This window comes from Natrix helvetica, assembly GCF_964273705.1.
Source record: "Natrix helvetica genome assembly, chromosome: 4".
Taxonomy (NCBI): domain Eukaryota; kingdom Metazoa; phylum Chordata; class Lepidosauria; order Squamata; family Natricidae; genus Natrix; species Natrix helvetica.
In genome coordinates, this window is record NC_138550.1 from 116,655,210 (window position 1) to 116,671,907 (window position 16,698).

A 16,698-nucleotide genomic window follows, 5' to 3' on the forward strand; every position below is an offset into this window, starting at 1 on the left:
TCTAGCAGCAGCCCCTTTCCTGCATATTAGAAAGGGACGGGATGGGTTGGGTAGGGGAAAGTTTCAAGATTTCAATAAGAAAACCCACTGGTAAAACCAAAAGTTGGAAGATGCTCCTGCTACAGTTTTGCCTGCCTTTGATTATTGGGTTTCTGTTTAGTTAAGGAAATATCTCTAAAACAATGATCCAATGGGACACAGGCTGTCTAATACTTTCTAAATCTCTTGCCATGCACACATTTCACACAACTTTCCTCCAAGGTTGTTAATTCTCATTCTATGTTCTCTTCAGAATCTTAAATATCGAAGTATGGTATTTTATTCTACTGCTTAATGAATCTTCCTGCAGTTCCTGCAAGTATGTGTTTCCTCACTGTTAATGGAAATGCCTTTGCTTCCTCTTTTCTGTTGGTAGTTTTCCGGTGGACCCTTCCTTTCAATCTATGTCCACTTATTTTATATAGATCAGTGACAAAGTGTTTGCTTTCCCTGTTTACTTGTTCTCCACCCAGACTTTTCTTATCTAAATATTGAGCCAGTCTGCAGCTGGTAGTCCTACTGCATTAAGTAAATGTGATTTTTTAAAAATACCATTCTATTTAACAACCATTGTACGATAACTAGTTCACACATAATTTTAATAAACTCTCCAATGGTTTAGAGAGACTTGTGAATAAGTCATTGTGTGTTTTTCAGGGTGGCAGGGTATGAGGTTACAGATTTTAACTATTTAACCTGTTTCCCTGAAAATAAGCCTTCCCCGGATAATAAGCCCAATCGGGCTTTTGAGCATATGCACTAAAATAAGCCCTCCCCGAAAATATTGCAACACAGCAGCAGCCATGAGGTGACCACACTTGCTGCCTCTTGCACCTCAAAAATAATAACACATCCCAAAAATAAGGCCAAGCGCTTATTTCACGGGTCAAAAGAAAATAAGACCCTGTCTTATTTTCGCGGAAACACAGTAAATGGTAATATGTTATTATTTATATTGTATTTTTGTATTTATCTATTTTTTAAAAATAAATGTATATGACTGCCCAACTCACAAATACAACACTTGGCAACTGATAAAAATTAAAAAAATACAATAAGAATATATTTCACAACCAATTGAAAAACAAAGTGGCTAGTGAACCCAACATATACCGGCAGTGTGGGTTCGTTTATCCTTACTATCTCCATGCATGGAAAAACAACTTTAAGTCTTTCCAAAAGTTGAGTGAAGTTGGGGTCACCCTAGTCTTAAGCGATATGGCATTCCAGTACACAGGGACAGCTTTGAAAAGACACTTTATATTGTTTTATCTGTATTTGTATGCAGTATTCTTGACATGGGAAGAATGCAAATAGGCAGGCAGGTTTTAATTAAATAAGGGCAGATGTAGATCTTTAATGTATTAATTATGATTTTTAATATGAGTGTTCTTGGATTTCCAGGATATAGTTTTTGAAGTTTTATTATTTGCTCCATTTTAAAATATTTCAACCTGGATAGTTGTAAATGATACCTATACTAAACTCACCCCCCCCCTCTTCTCCGGGATAGGTACCACAGATTACATGCTACATAGAACAACTTTCAAATGGCCCATGGTAAGATCATAATACAGAAAATGTAATGATACCATACCTGTATCTGACTATATCAGATGAATCTGGAATTTCCTTCTTTTGTAAGAGGAACTGTAACCACAGTAACATAGTTTTACAAGAAGGTTGAGGTTGCAAATGTAGCAGTTATTAATGCAGTGGACATTAAATGAATCAATTGTTTGCGATGAGACATTTTTGTTGAACATTGGAAGTAAAAGCAGTTTTTAGCAAAAATATTATAAAATGAGGTGTCATGATTGTAAGTCTCTGCAAATGGTTGTAAATGTGTTACCAAGACCCTAAAATGAGGTTACATGACTGCAGAGGGGGCCCAGCCCTTGGAACCTCAGAGCTCGGACATAAGTTCCTTTGGGGGTCCATAGTAACTTTGATTGGTTATGAAGTATTTTATCCATATTATACATTGTAATATATTATTGTCTTCATATGATAGATTAGAAGCGGGTGAGACTATTAGCTGATCTGTAACATAAGCCTTACTTCACATATTAGCTTCAAAATTTTATTAAGTTCTACCCTTGATTTACCCTTATACGTGCAATTGGAGGACAAACATTATCTCACTACTGATTTTCATTATATCATGCCCTTATAACATTGCCTTCATTCCATTTCTATCCTACAACTGAAGCAAGTTTTAACTATTCCTATTTTAAAATAGTGCTCTCCCTTTTCTCCCAATGCACTTTTTGACAATGGGAAAATGGCATATCTAGTACTTTTCATTGATAATGTAATATTGTGAGATGTAGGGTCTGCCCAGCTCCTACTGACCAATTTAAGTTTCTGAAGGCATATCCTCTTTGTTATGATCTCTAAGAATTACCATCCATAGCCATCTTTGCATGGGCTAATGGGGTAAGCAGGTAGATGGCTTCTGTGAAGGCTTTTATCTAAGTGATGTCTGGCAGGGGCTTTCTGGTACATTAATAAGGTAATGCAGCCTTTTTATAAATATTGGTTTCGTCTTTTTAAAAGAGTTGTTGTACCTGTTTTTTTTTAAAAATAAGTATTTCATGCCCTGTTGAAAAAGAACTAGATATATTTTTAAAAAGTAGTGCTTCTTTAAGAAAGGGCTAATCCTGTGCTGCAAAGTTTGATATAAATTAGAAGACAGCCAGGTTCTAAATGTTCTCTGTGACTGGTTCTGCCATCAGAGTATAGCATTATCAGGTGGAACTTGTTCATTATCAATCACTCTCTTCTGTTTACCCCAACTCTCTTCCATGCCTACAACTTGTTTGCTAGTTATTTGGACACAGATTTAGCTCTTTAGTGAGAATGCCAGACTCATAATCTAACACAGCATAGGCACTGAGCACATTGGGGTCTACAACCCATTACGTAGACAACCTGATAGGTAGCTAAGCATGCTACACCAAATACTTCCTTATACTAGATCATGTCACATTAGACAGAGTGATTGGTGGCTGTTTTCCTGTTGACAGGTGATGCATGGTGAAGGACTCCACCAATCCTTTTCTTTAAAGTGTTGTGCATTAAAACAGTAAGGATAGCAATAGTCATCAGCTCATTTCTGTGATAGAACAGAGCTAGGAACCGAAGCAGTAAATTTTATGCCAGTATATTTTTCTGCAGAAAAGAAAGAAAAATAGCACATCAAATTATTTTCTCTTCAATCTCAGTGTACTTGTATATGAGCCTAAGGATTCTTATTATTAATGTGTCTTTCCTTCACATAGAAGTTTGCATTCCAAACCATAGTTTCAGATTTTTTTTGTACAATTTCTTATACTGCCAAGAGATAAGATAAAGCATGAATTTGCTGCATTGTGACACCAATTCTGAAAGGTAGTTCTTCATAGAATGACATCATAATGGTTTAATCTATTTATTGCTGTGCCAGACATCAATAGCTCCATTTGCCATCTTATAAACCAAAGGGGTCACCTACAGTTAAAATAGTGAGTTCAATTTTATCATTCGTTTATTGTTGGTTAAATTTAATGCATAATATTCTACATAGGAAAATAGTACTACATAATAACAGGCTTCTAAGGTAACCTAGATAGGGGTTAAAAGCATCCAACAAGAGAAAGATGAAGTCAGTGACAATGCCAAGAGAACATCCGCTCACAAGGGGGAGGGGGACGAGTGTCTGATCCAAGAAACAGAAAGTGTGTAAAGGACACCTAACAATCTTCAAGCTCAACTATGAAATGGTTCCACTGCCCATCAGAAAGACGAACACCTCAAATTTCATGTCTTTCAACCAATTTGAAAGGGAGAGGGCAAGGTCGGGTCCGAGTCAAGTGAAGTCATTCTCAGGACAAGAGCTGGGCTCTGGGAGGGGCGCGCCAATGTGCCATGTGGCTTTTTTTCGAGCGGGCTAAAGCCATTCATTCCGCATTACCGATTCCGGCTGGGCCTGTCCGGCCGGGATAAACCGCTCTTACAGGGCTGCGACCGGTTCAGGCGGCTCTCGAGGCTGCGGTGAGTCAGTCGGAGGAGGAGAGGTGAAAAGCATAGCTGCTCAGCTTGTCTGAGGCAGGCTCGCCCGCCTGCTTTCCCTCCCTGGCGGAGGCGGGGGCAACCGTTTGTGTCCGACTCAGACCCCTCCCTCTCTGGCTCGCTCGGTGTGAGACTCTCCCGGGGACGCCCGGAAACGCGCCTGGGCCCAAAGGCCTCAAGCCAGTCGTCTTTTCCCTCAGCCCTCGCTTCTTGGTGCCCTTGCGGTTAAATGTAGCCCCTGGAACCGGGCGGGGAGGTTTGCAAGAACATGGCGGGTAGGTAGCACCTCCCTTCCACCCCAATTCCCCACTCCCACCCCATCGTCCCGTTGCGAGAACCCCCTTCTCGAAACAAATAAGTCCCAAAAAGAAAGGCAGCGGCGCCTTAAGAGAGAGAGAATGAATCCCAGGCAACTCCCCGATTTGGGTGGGGTATCTGGGGCCTCGCCGCCCGAGTTGCATGGGGTGTGCGCCTGTGCAACTATGGTGAAAGTGTGGGGTGTTTTTCCCCCCTCTTCTTTTGAAAAAAAAACTATGCGGCTCGCTCGCGTTTCTCAGTCACAGTGAGGTAGGAAGGGCTTGTGGGATTTGTTGGCAGAGGGAGGCGTCCCCCTCCCGTCTTCTCTCTTCCCTCGGAGTGTAAATGTGAGGAGGGGGCGAGGTGTGGGCTCGGGTGCCAAAAGGAGCGCGTAATGAGGTTGGGGGGGGGGAGGGCGCCGCGCGGAGTCCCTCGGCGAGAATTCACGGTCTTTTGTTTTGTCTTAATCCGCCTGCCCAGATCTGTCGCTGCTCCAGGAGGACGTTCAGGAGGAGATAGACGGATGTGAGTATCCCCAGCCGCCGCCTTCCCCCTTTGCACATGGAAGGCCCTCCCAGCCCTGCTGCTAACTGGGGAGGGCCGAGGGGAGGGCCCACTACTTCCTTCTCACCCGGAAACTCTGGGTACCCCCAAGTCTTGAAAGAAATGGGGAGAGGGAACCCATCTCTTTTCAAGCGCGGTTGGTGCCTTGGATGAAATCCGGGAGGGGCAGAGGAGTATTGTTGACCTCTTTTAATTTTCTTTCCGTGAATGGAGGGTTTGAAATCGGGAGGGCGGCCCAAGTTGCATTGTGGGAGGAAGTAGCCAAGCTCAGCTGTCCGGGTTGTTTTCCCCATTTGAGGCCATTTAGACGTACCGTATGCAAAATTATCTGTGGGTGCCTTTACTTCCTTGGCAGGCCGTGAACTGAAAATGGGGAATGCTATGAATTTGATGGGTTGGTTGGGTTTAATAGCATGGTTGCTAGTCTTTTGATGAATATGAAATAGATCATGTGCGTCTGAGCTGCTACTTTACTACTCCCGCCTTTGAAGGGAGTTGTTTATTTCTTGCCACTGAAGTTGGTTTAACGTGGAAATACAGGAATTGATTTTCTTCCTGATTATGTTTATATGTTTAATTCATCCCTTGACTGAGGTTGGCTGTATTCTTTTTTGGGCTAGTTGATGCAGTGAAGAACAGTTTACTTCCTATAAAGAAAATTTTTAAATGTGGTAGTTTAACTAGATAGAATAGATGCTTCTACAGTGCAAACAAATAATTCTTCATGTACCCCAAATTTACTCTGGAGAGATATAGATAGCTTAGTAAATAGATCTGGGGTGGTGCAAAGCAGGGGCTGTACAAAAAAGGGGGATGTCCAGCAGTTCAAATAAATATTTATTTACATTGCTTTATATTTTGCTTCAGTTTTAGAAAAATGCAAGTTAATTTTTATTTTAAATAAATTTGGTGATGAATTTGCAGTTGGGTGAAGGTAGAAGGGATTTCCTTCTGAGACTTGCTGCCAATTGGAAGGACTATAATTAATACAAGAAATGTATTTACTTAGAAAAAGGGATAAGTGTTTGAAATAGGTTGTATTTGCACTGTCTATAATTTGGCATATTCTATTAATTCCTGGAAAAGTGTGAGTATCTTTTAAAACTGTTCAGAAAACTTTGTAGCCTTTCCCAACCTATTTATTTTCATGATATGTTTGGCCAGAGGTCATATAATTCTGAGCCAATACTCAGGGTAGGGAATTCTGGGAGTTCCGGTACAATTCATATGAAGGTTATTATTTATTATCAATCAGGTTTGAAAGATTTGTGAATTATGCCTCAGAGACTTGAACTTTTTAAAGTCAATTTGTGCATTCAGCATTTTGATATCATGATATAGAAACTTTTCTTAAAAGGCTGCCATGTAGGAGGGCTTGTCCATTTGAACAATATCAGATTCATTTTGAATCTGGCTAATGAAATATGAAATCTCAGAAGTCAAAACAACAAGATAGCTCTATAGTGTTGTGTGTTGTTCAGCCAGTACTAATTAGAATCCCCTCAATTAGACTTTATTTGTTTTCTGGACAAGTCTGGACATTTATTTTAAAAAATAGAAGTTGTAGAAACTTAACATTTCCCCCTCCTGTAAGATTGCCTATAAGGAATGCAAATAATTCTTGGATATGAAATATAGAATATAGTGATTAGCTGTGCAGAACATCAATTTATTTTTAAAAAGAATCTTTTATTTGTTTTAATGATTGACAGGTACAGGGCTTGTCAAGCATAGATTGAGTATATTGGCTTCCATAGGCATTAATGAAGATCCTTGATATAATGGAAAAGTAAACTAACAATGAAAAAGTCAGAAGTGATTGTACTTGAATTATATATATATCTCCAATAAAGATGTAAAACAGTTTGATATTGCTTATTATAGCATCTTTTTTGAGGGACTCCAAAGCCATCTGCCTGGAGACATATATTGTATGTAATTATTTCCTGGCCATTAACTTTTAGATTGAATTACTGTGCAACAGTTTATCTTGCAAAGTTTCTAAGTTGTAAGGGCAATTTTAGGGGAAAGTAAAGTTGCTTTCTAATTGTAAACAGTGTTCTAGCATTCATCTTGTACAGCTGAATTACATTAATATTCACAGGGTTGTTTTCTCTCTTCCTTTGCTAACCCATGAAAGTGGCATTTGTCGTATGAGCTTTCATGCCTTTACTTTCTTGATTATTAGACTTACAGTGGGAAAATTTTATCAAAGAGGAGTATCTTTTAATGAGTGCTTGACGTGTTTGAAATCTATATTAGCTTCATTTCCTGTAAAAGTCATCTTTGTGCCAAAATTCTTCAACTGAGAACACATTATTTCTTGTTCTTACATGTTTTATTCTGAACGTTGTACCCTGTGTGTTCCTTGAGTAGTGCAGCTGTCTTGGCCCTCTATACAGAGGCTATAGAAATGCTCATCAAAATACTTTATTTGTACACAGAGATTTATGGGTAAAGGTAGAATCTTTACCTGGCCATAAGTGAGGCACTGATAATGCCAGTAAATTGAATTGCATGTTATAAGTTGATCTCCTATTAGAGATTGGTTGGTGGTTATTTAAGCCTAGAATTCAATAATGCAATTTTTTTTGTTCCTAGGTATGGCATTATATGCCTTAGGAAAGAAGAATACTGTTCTTTACTTTTTCATTTGAGAGTTTATACTCTAAAGTTATTTTATGCAAAAATAGTGGCCCAATTTCTAATGTCTAAATTGTGTCTAATTAGACGGGGTTGTATTCCAGTTAGTCATTTTTGAGAACACTATCTTTCCATCTTCTATTCCTCCTTTAATAATCAGGATTAACAAGGGTATTTTGATATTTTTTAACCTTTTCTTAGTTTGGCTGGCTTTGCCAATAATTTTCAAACAAATAAGAAAACAATTCTAAAGAAACTGCTGCCATATGGCCTTTTACCAGAGTTTGTATTATACATGGTCTATGAGAAGGCTAGAGATATTCTTAGGAAACATTTTGGATGCAGAATATACAAAAAAATTAAATCCTGAAAGCTGACCTCTGTTGGAAACCAGTTTGCTACCATACCATTTTAACTATGTCAAAATATTAGAAAACATTTTATAAGGCATTCGTTTTAATGAATACATTTGCCCTTGTGTTTCTGGAACCACTGGAATATTAAAATGATAGGTCATGTTTTCCATTATTACACTTTTTACACAGACAAAGTACATTACTTTTATTAACTTTTGTGGTCGTTAGATGATTTTAACATTTGTCAGGTAAACAGCTGAATAGGATTTACAACATACCTAATTTGGTATAGTAGCTACAAAGATAGGAAAGAGATCCACTATTATTTGTAAATAAATTACACATATATACTATTGTGTAGTTTGCATACTGACAGTTATATTCTTCTTCTTGAACCATTCTAAAGTTACTGAATTTTCAGCCCAAATTATTAGTAGTTGTTGGGTTGGATGTATACAATTAATTCATTATTTAGGAACATAGTGAAAAAAAATTAAACTCCTATAGCTCAACTTGAATACTTGAATTTCAAGATTAATATAATTGCCATTTTGAATGTAATAGTATATCAATCTGTGATAGAAACATTGCACTGAATTACCAATACTCAAATGCTAAAAGCATAGCTAGCTTTTGAAATAATTACGGTATATACTTTTTACATAACTAAACTTTTCTAGCTAATTTGTTTATTATAATCCTCGGTAAGCGTTTTCTCAATTTCCCTACAATTTTGTGGACTATTATATTGATTCTCCTTTAATAGATATTGAATGAATTAATTGGACAAAGTTTTTTCATTTAATTTATGCAAGTACCGATGCTACATTTTGAATGAGTTCCCATTTTAAAAGTTCAATCTAGTTCAGGAATACTTCTCCAGCAGTATTAACCTATATTTTTTCAGAAAGAACTATGTCGCAATGGAACATATGCAAAGATGAATATAGATAAGACCTTCAGAAACACTGCAGCAAGATAATAAAATTTAGCATTTTATGTATGGTTTTTCCCCAAAACTGAAATTAGAAACATTGCAAAAAAAAAAAAAAAAAACCCACTAAAATTCTGGCTTATTTCATGTTTTCATTATAAAAATATTGATGTATTATCACGAAATAAGTACTATTTAACATAATGCTGCGAAAATAGGAGAAATTTCTAATACTTTAAATGAATTTGCATCATATTCATCATATCTGTTTAATAGTCTATAATACATTAATAAGTTATATTGTATAAATATCTCAAAAGCTGTTTCTGTATTCAAAGCATTAAACTGAGCTGAGCTAAATTGAACTGAGATATTTGAACAGAAAAATAGTGGTTTAAATGTAGTATATAAATAAAAAATATTAAATATAATACTGAAATAATACTGAAAAATAATTAGCTAAATAAAATATGTTTGAATTGCTGTGTTCATGTTTACAGTTGTCTGAAAAATCCCTTGAAAAAATTACTTAGCAAATTTTAAAAAGTTCCAATCATATTAGTATCATTTTTCAAAACAACTATGTTTGTCTGAAATGATAATTTTTCTTAAAAGAAATATTTTATTAATTTATGTGTTCCCTTTTGCTTCAAAATAGACTTAAATATTTTACAAATCTTTATAAAGATAGATGTGGAAGACTATTAGCAATTTATGATAATGCAAAAAAAAGCCTTACCTTGCATCAGGGGGTCCCATTGTGATGTATCTACCATTAAGTAAGTAACAAAAAACTGATTTACATCTATACTATAGAGCTGAAGTACAAATAAGAAAGCATGTGGAGACAACTGGAATAACTGTCTGTGTGAAAAGAGTTAATATTTGGGATTTCATCTTCCCATTGTTCACTCAAAAAATGCAATAATGGAAATGCTTTTTTTAAACTTGTTACAAGCATTCTTCTTGCAAGAAGACAGTATTAGGATAAACCTTGTTAGATTGGTAGTGTAATCAAAATGGCTGAAGTGAATTCCACTGATGGCATATACCTGAAAGAATCCAAATCAACCACCTTTTTGGAAATAGAGGGTATTTTGTAAGATTTCTCTAACTGGATTTTCAACAATGTTTAAAATATCTGTAAAATGATTAAATGCTTTAGTTTTAGCTTTGGTTTTAGTTTTAATGTACAGCATTTCCTGGTTCTGTATTTTTTATAGAAAGTTATGTACAAATACAAATTTACACTTTTGATAAAAGGTGTAGAACAATGTGAGAGATTAATGAATTAACAAATGAAACATGTATGTTTACTTCAGTTTTCCATTGAATATTTCTTAGTTTTAGTTGAGAGTTATGTAGAAACTGAGAAGCCTGTGCCAAATTTTCTCATATATTCTCTGTAAATAAATCTTAAAAGAGTCTATAGATCTCAAAGAATCAGGTAAAATGTGGCCTCATGTTTATGGCCTCATGCTTAAAGCTTAATGATGCGCCACTGATTGACATAAGTTAATTTCCATTAATGTGAGTCTCAACTTAAGGCATGTTAGTTTTACACACAGCATTTATATCTGAAAAGACCTTTTTTTATACTAGTTCAAAATAACAAGCGAAAATACAGATTTAAATGAAATGAGGACTTACAGAATTGAATATATAAATTTAAACAAATTCAAATTTTTATTTAGGATTTGTTTTATTAATATTATTGGAAATACTTTAAAATTACAGAAGCCAGCAGACCTCATAAATCTGATATGATCTGGAAAAGGCTAAGCAGAATGGGACCTACTTAGTGCATCAGTAGAAGATCACCAAGATGCACATCTTTGTAGACTAGCTTGTGAAGAAGGCAAATGGTTTCTGAAAGAAATAGCCTAAAAGGGACAATGGCAACCATTTCTGTATTGCTGCCAAGAAAAAGCATAATTTCACCAGAATAAATTTAACTTGAAGACCTGACTTTAAAAAAAAAAACTGTTTTGAAATACTGTGACTTAATAATGTACACTAGGTTTTTAAGAAACCTAGTTTTCATTAGTGTTTAAGAAACGGAGAAATCTAAGTTGGAAGGTTTCAAAAAAGGAAAACATTTCTAGCATTGCAAATAGTCCCTCATTAATGGGATGATTCTGTAAAGCATTAGGCATTATTTTAAAAAGCAAAAAAAAAAAAAAAAAGATTGTGAAGGGCTGCAAAGAATTTCCAAAGCCCTCAACATCTGTCCCAGAGAGCAACTTGAAGCCCCACTGTGCAAATATGCTTGCTTATCATTTTAAAATAATGCACATCAAAATAAAAAACCCAATACTCCTAGCATTAGATTTTGCGAGAAATCTGCTTAGTGAAACTCTTGGCATAATGTGTAACTACTATAAAACAAATTCAGTTTTTGGAAAGAGATTGAAAGTAAACTGTATCCTTACTTTTTAACAATTGTGGTGTGGATGCGCTTGGAATGTTCTGTGCAATGCTGTGCCTCTCTTTTACCAAATTATATTGTAGAGTAAGGACCATTGTGAAAGAAGAAAGTGATCCAGTACTGGAAGTGCTTCTCTATAAACTTAGATTACAATGGCAAAGTTCAGTTGGAATGATATCAGAATTGTTTAAAACTCATTGCTATGATGTGTTCTTTGCTACAGTTGCTGGGTCACCTACTGCAGCAAAACACACACACACACACACACACAAATACACTCCATTGGCAAGAAGAACTGTTAGCATGAAATAGCACACGGCGAATTGTTGTTCAGAATTCTGACTCATCATTGCAAGTGAAGCTTGCAGTCAAGGTGGATACAAATACCGGTAGATGATTTTTAAAAATAAAAAAATGGATTTTTAAATTTAAATTGGATTTTTTAAAAATCAATTTTAATAAAATGCTTTTGGACTAAAAATCTATCTAAAGATACGGTAGTTTAATATTTAAGATACATTAATTTAGTTCATTCAGCATGAAACGAATTACTTGCGTAGCATGAGGCTGTATATTCTGCAATATTAGGACTTGCTGTGTCAACAGCAGGTCAGAGGAGGAGCTGCTGCGGGACAAAGATGACAGTTGCTCTTTAAAAATTATGATTTAAATCAATCCTTTTTACTAGTGATTTAAATCATGGTTTAAATTGACTTGATTTAAATGAAATCTACCCTGCTTGCAGTGTTTGGACTTTTTAGGTTGGAACACTGAAGTGAGTATATGATAGTTACACAGTTATAGACATTTTTTCTATTACTGTAATTCTAGAAACAGGTTATTGAATGGAGGGGAGTTTATAATTGTCTAGAAGAAATAATGTTCACAAAGCATTTATTTAACCTGTGGAATTCGTTTCCTAATGATGTGATCCATCTGTTTATGCTTCAAAAGTGATTGGAAATACTTATGGAGAAATATATGTATTGATAAATTGATGTGGTAGAAATGAGAACCACTCCATTTGCTCAACTAGTTTTAGATACATTTGTTTTTCTCTCATGTCATGCATTTATTTTGCTTACTATTTCTTTCTTCTTTTTGTTGCTTTTAGAGAGAAGCACATCTACAGTACATGGCAATAAGGCTATCAGTGCACATCTACAGTATTAGAAATAGTGGACCTTTCATTACCAGGTTCCAGAGAATAGGAAGAGTGCTGATACACTTGCAGACTCCTCTCATATCTGTTAACCACTGTGGAAAACACAATGGAGGACCTAAAAAGTCTTTAATTGATATAGCAGGACACTTTTTATACAAATAAGCATAGATTTTATGCTTTGTACACACTGCATTCAGGATTACACAGTACTATATAATTGTGCAGCTTATTTGATGTGGCATTTTGCTTACAAGCATAGTCCCTCGTTGGTTCCGTGTTGTGAAGGCACATTAATACTGTGTTCTATGTGCAGGTTGACACAGAAAGAAACAATGGTTCTAGTCCAATTGTCTGCATAGCCAAACTATTGAATGGGATGGTTTACAAATGTAAACTTGTAATTCTTTGTAATTAATTATTTCCCCCTTTTTATGAGAGTTTTTAGCCTATGGGATACAGATTTAAATAGCATATTTATCTCATGTGCCTGATTCAGTTTGTCTTCAAAAGATTTTGTGGATAGTACTGTTAATTTCTGCAAGAGGTGAATTGAATTCTGTAGTATGAGTGACTTAGACTACCGTAAACGCCTCAAACTAAAGACAGTCTGGTTATGTACATTTTTCTAGCTTAACTATCTGATACTGTTATTTTCTTTACCACTTACAATATAGAGTGAGTGAGGATTCTGACTTACTCTACCTCTGTAACTTAGTTCTCTTCCCTCCCTCCCATTGCATTTCCCTGTTTAGTATATCCTTGAATATCTTACTGCTGTTTGAAACTCAAATAATGTTTTCTTAAGACAGAAATAACTCTTTACTTTTCTTCCTATGGCGAAGATGTTGCTAATCATCCTGTTCTAATCTCTCATTATTTTTGCTTGTCACATTCAATCAATTTGCAAGTTAGACTTTTACAGTAGTGTACAAATGTCTTTGATCTCTCAGCTAAAATTCTGGTTCATGCTCTGATAATCTAATGCTCTTACTGTTTCTGCCAGATTCCTTTATAACTGTACAGTGTGCTCACTTACTCAAAATTTGCCCCCCCCCAAAAAAAATAATTCAGCTACTGTGTTCTTCATAGATTTCACTCTGCTTTTTTTCCCTTTAGTTTCTGCGTTGCACTATGCTCACTTCAAAAACTATTGTGTCTTCAACTCTGTGCCCTTCTCATATGTTAAACATCAAGACCTGTCACTTGAATCCTGTTCAACTGGCTAAGTCTCTTAGTACAGCTTTGCACTGAATACCTTATTAGTTTTTCTAATTTTCTGACAAAGCTTCCAACTTTATTCTTGATCCTTATTGGCCAAATATTTCATGTTTTGTTCAAAATATACTTATACTGTGCCTCCTTTTAAGCATGTTTTGTTTAATAAATCTGACTGTGTTATGATATGGTTTATTTGTCTTTGACTTTGTAGAGTATGTGAAACCTATTGCAGTGTGTAGTTGATGTTTCATTTTTATATAATTAGAACATTATAAATGTAATATGACAGTTAAACGCAACCATTTTCCAGATGGATAATAACACTTAAATAAACCTAAATTATAATTTAAATAAGCCTCTTGGGATCTTCTTTTAACATTAGAAGTTTAATCCAGCTGATATTGGCAATTTGCATTTTTTAAAAATAACATTTTATTGTTGTTCAGCTAGATGAATTATGATAAATATTGATGCAAAGATCTTTAAAAACTACTTCATTTTATTATTCATGTGATTTTATTATTTTTATTATTTTGTTCCTTGAGATATCCAATCCTTGCAAAAACCATAATGCTTAAAATATTTCTAAGAACATGATCAAGTGAATTATTCCAATTGGTTTCACATGGAAATTTGGTGTTATATAGTTGTATATTTTATAGCAATAGATTTTAACAGCAGATTTACTGATAGGTTTTCCCATAAAATATGGAAAATGTGAGCTCCGTACATTTTGGAATTTTTAGCCATGTTTGAAAGAAGTTTAAAAATACAGGCATATTGTCTTCGTTTTACCCATTTTCTATAGAACACCAGTATGACTGGTATGATGTGTACAGCACTGACATCAGTTATGTAAAGCATGGAGCATAGCTGATGCTTTCATAGATTTCCTCAGATTTTTTTCATGTATAAAGGAAGTAATGCTTTCTTTAAAAAAATGTTTGCATATAAGCAGTACTTTGGCTTAAATAAACTGAGATTCTAGCCTTTGGAATCTTCACTCATTCTAGTGGGTAAATACACAGATTATAATTATAGAATTTTTATTCAGTATAACATGAATTATAAACTAAGTCTGTCATTTCACTAAAGAGTCCTTTGTAAGTAGCTTTAATTTACTGTTTCCTTACAGAAAGATTACATGGTTTTTGTAACTTTAGAAATTTGAGATATTGGAGATCCTTTTTTAGAATGAAGTGCAATATTTACATGGAAGGAAAATTAATCTGAATGTCATAATTCCTTGTCCAAAAGAAAGGGACTTTTTCTCTAACAACATTATTAGGTTCTTACTATATTTAAAACAGAAAGATCTTTCTATTTAAAAAGACATTTATTTTATGAAATAACTTAGAATATTTTTTCATGGTAAATGCAGTTAAGTGTAAATTTCAAAAAAGTCATTGCATTATTTCCCAAAAGCCTCTTTTGAAAGAGAAACCATTGTGAAAGATTCAGTTTTAAGAAATATTATTGCATAAGGCTTTAAGTATCCATCTGTTTTAAATCATAGAAATGTGATGATGATAAGAAATATTTCTGATGTCTCTGATAGTTGGTGTGGATGACTACATCTCAGAATCTGATGCGATTATTGTATCTTCAGCCCTGGACTTTGTTTCACAAGATGAAATGTTGACGCCTTTGGGAAGATTGGACAAGTACGCTGCAAGCGAGAATATTTTTAATAGGTGTGGTATATAGCCTAAGTAATAGAGTAAATATTTTATTGTGCCTGTGTGTGTGTGTGTGATGTGTATGAGAGAGAGGGAGGGGGAGAGAGAGAGAGAGAGAGAGAGAGAGAGAGAGAGAGAGAGAGAGAGAGAATGTAATCTTTATATCATTTTGAAATGAAATGTATACCCAAATCTACATTTTTTCTATTTTGTGGATTACATGCCCCTTTTCAGGGCTTTTATGATATTTTATATAAAACTATAACAGTAAGAATCTCTTACTATGATCACAGAAAAAATAATAGTAGCTCAAGTACTCAAGTCTTGGATACTGAAATATATGTATGATAAAAATGATCTTAATTATTTAATGAATTCTCAGTTGCAGTTCTATACACTTGTATTGAATGTTTGTAGCAGTACAATAGTGCTGCATTAGGGGAACAAAATTACTATGCTAACTCCGCTTAAGCTCAGATTTGTTGTGAAGGCCTAGGAAATATGTACTAATTTTAATTCTACAAAGAAGGCCAGGATAAAAGTGAGATTGCAAATCATCCAGAGATATTTACTAGCTGGCAATCTATAAATGTTTGGGTTGTTTTTTTTAAAAAAATGGGATAGATAAAGTTCTTGCAATGTAATAATATGCAGTAAAATTACAATAAGCTTCTTTTTATGCTATAGGCAAATGGTGGCTCGAAGTTTGTTGGATACTTTGAAAGAAGTGAGTGATGATGAGAAAGATTGTATTGCTGTATTGGAAAGAGTCAGCAGGCTAGCAGATGATTCAGGTATGTAATCAATGTCAGAAAGAACCATCCATCCAAATTTTATAGATGTGAATAATGCTAAGATACAGAGACATAATTGACGGACAGGGAAATTTAAAAACAATTGAAGAATTTGCAGAACAAAACATGAAAGTTGACTGGCTAACCTACTTGCAAATTAACTAAACACAATAATGATACTAAAATATATGACATCGAAACAGAACCACACGAATTGGATAAAATAATTCACAGCTCAGATAGAAAGATGATAGGGAGAATATATAAATTTCTCCTGAAGCATAAAATAGAAGAGGAAATCGTGAAAGAACAAATGGTAATATGAACAATTTTTATAGGACAGTATGATAAGAGAAAGGACTTGGAAATTCAGAAAGTAATAAAACTTTAAGAAAGGACAGAGTTGTCTAATTGATCAGGAGCCAGGCAGGGAATGGAAATCTTTCTGATTAAATGTAGATTAAAAAAATCAAATAAAATCAAATTCAAAATGATGTTAGCGGTCATGAAAAATAATAATTAAATTAG

General features: G+C 34.9%; 1 protein-coding gene across 10 annotated transcripts in view; it reads left to right on the forward strand.

Moving 5' to 3' along the window:
- The first annotated feature begins 4,130 nt into the window (after positions 1-4,130).
- The window catches only part of PPP4R1 (protein phosphatase 4 regulatory subunit 1), a 38,491-nt gene continuing 25,923 nt past the window's right edge, over positions 4,131-16,698 (forward strand). For 2 of the 10 annotated variants that reach the window (XM_081951909.1, XM_081951911.1), the window contains exons 1-3: positions 5,041-5,089; positions 15,256-15,391; positions 16,064-16,170. In XM_081951909.1, coding sequence (XP_081808035.1) covers positions 5,056-5,089; positions 15,256-15,391; positions 16,064-16,170 — 277 coding nt within the window. In that variant the 5' untranslated portion in view covers positions 5,041-5,055. The other 8 variants (XM_081951915.1, XM_081951913.1, XM_081951916.1 and 5 more) reach the window with 8 other exon arrangements.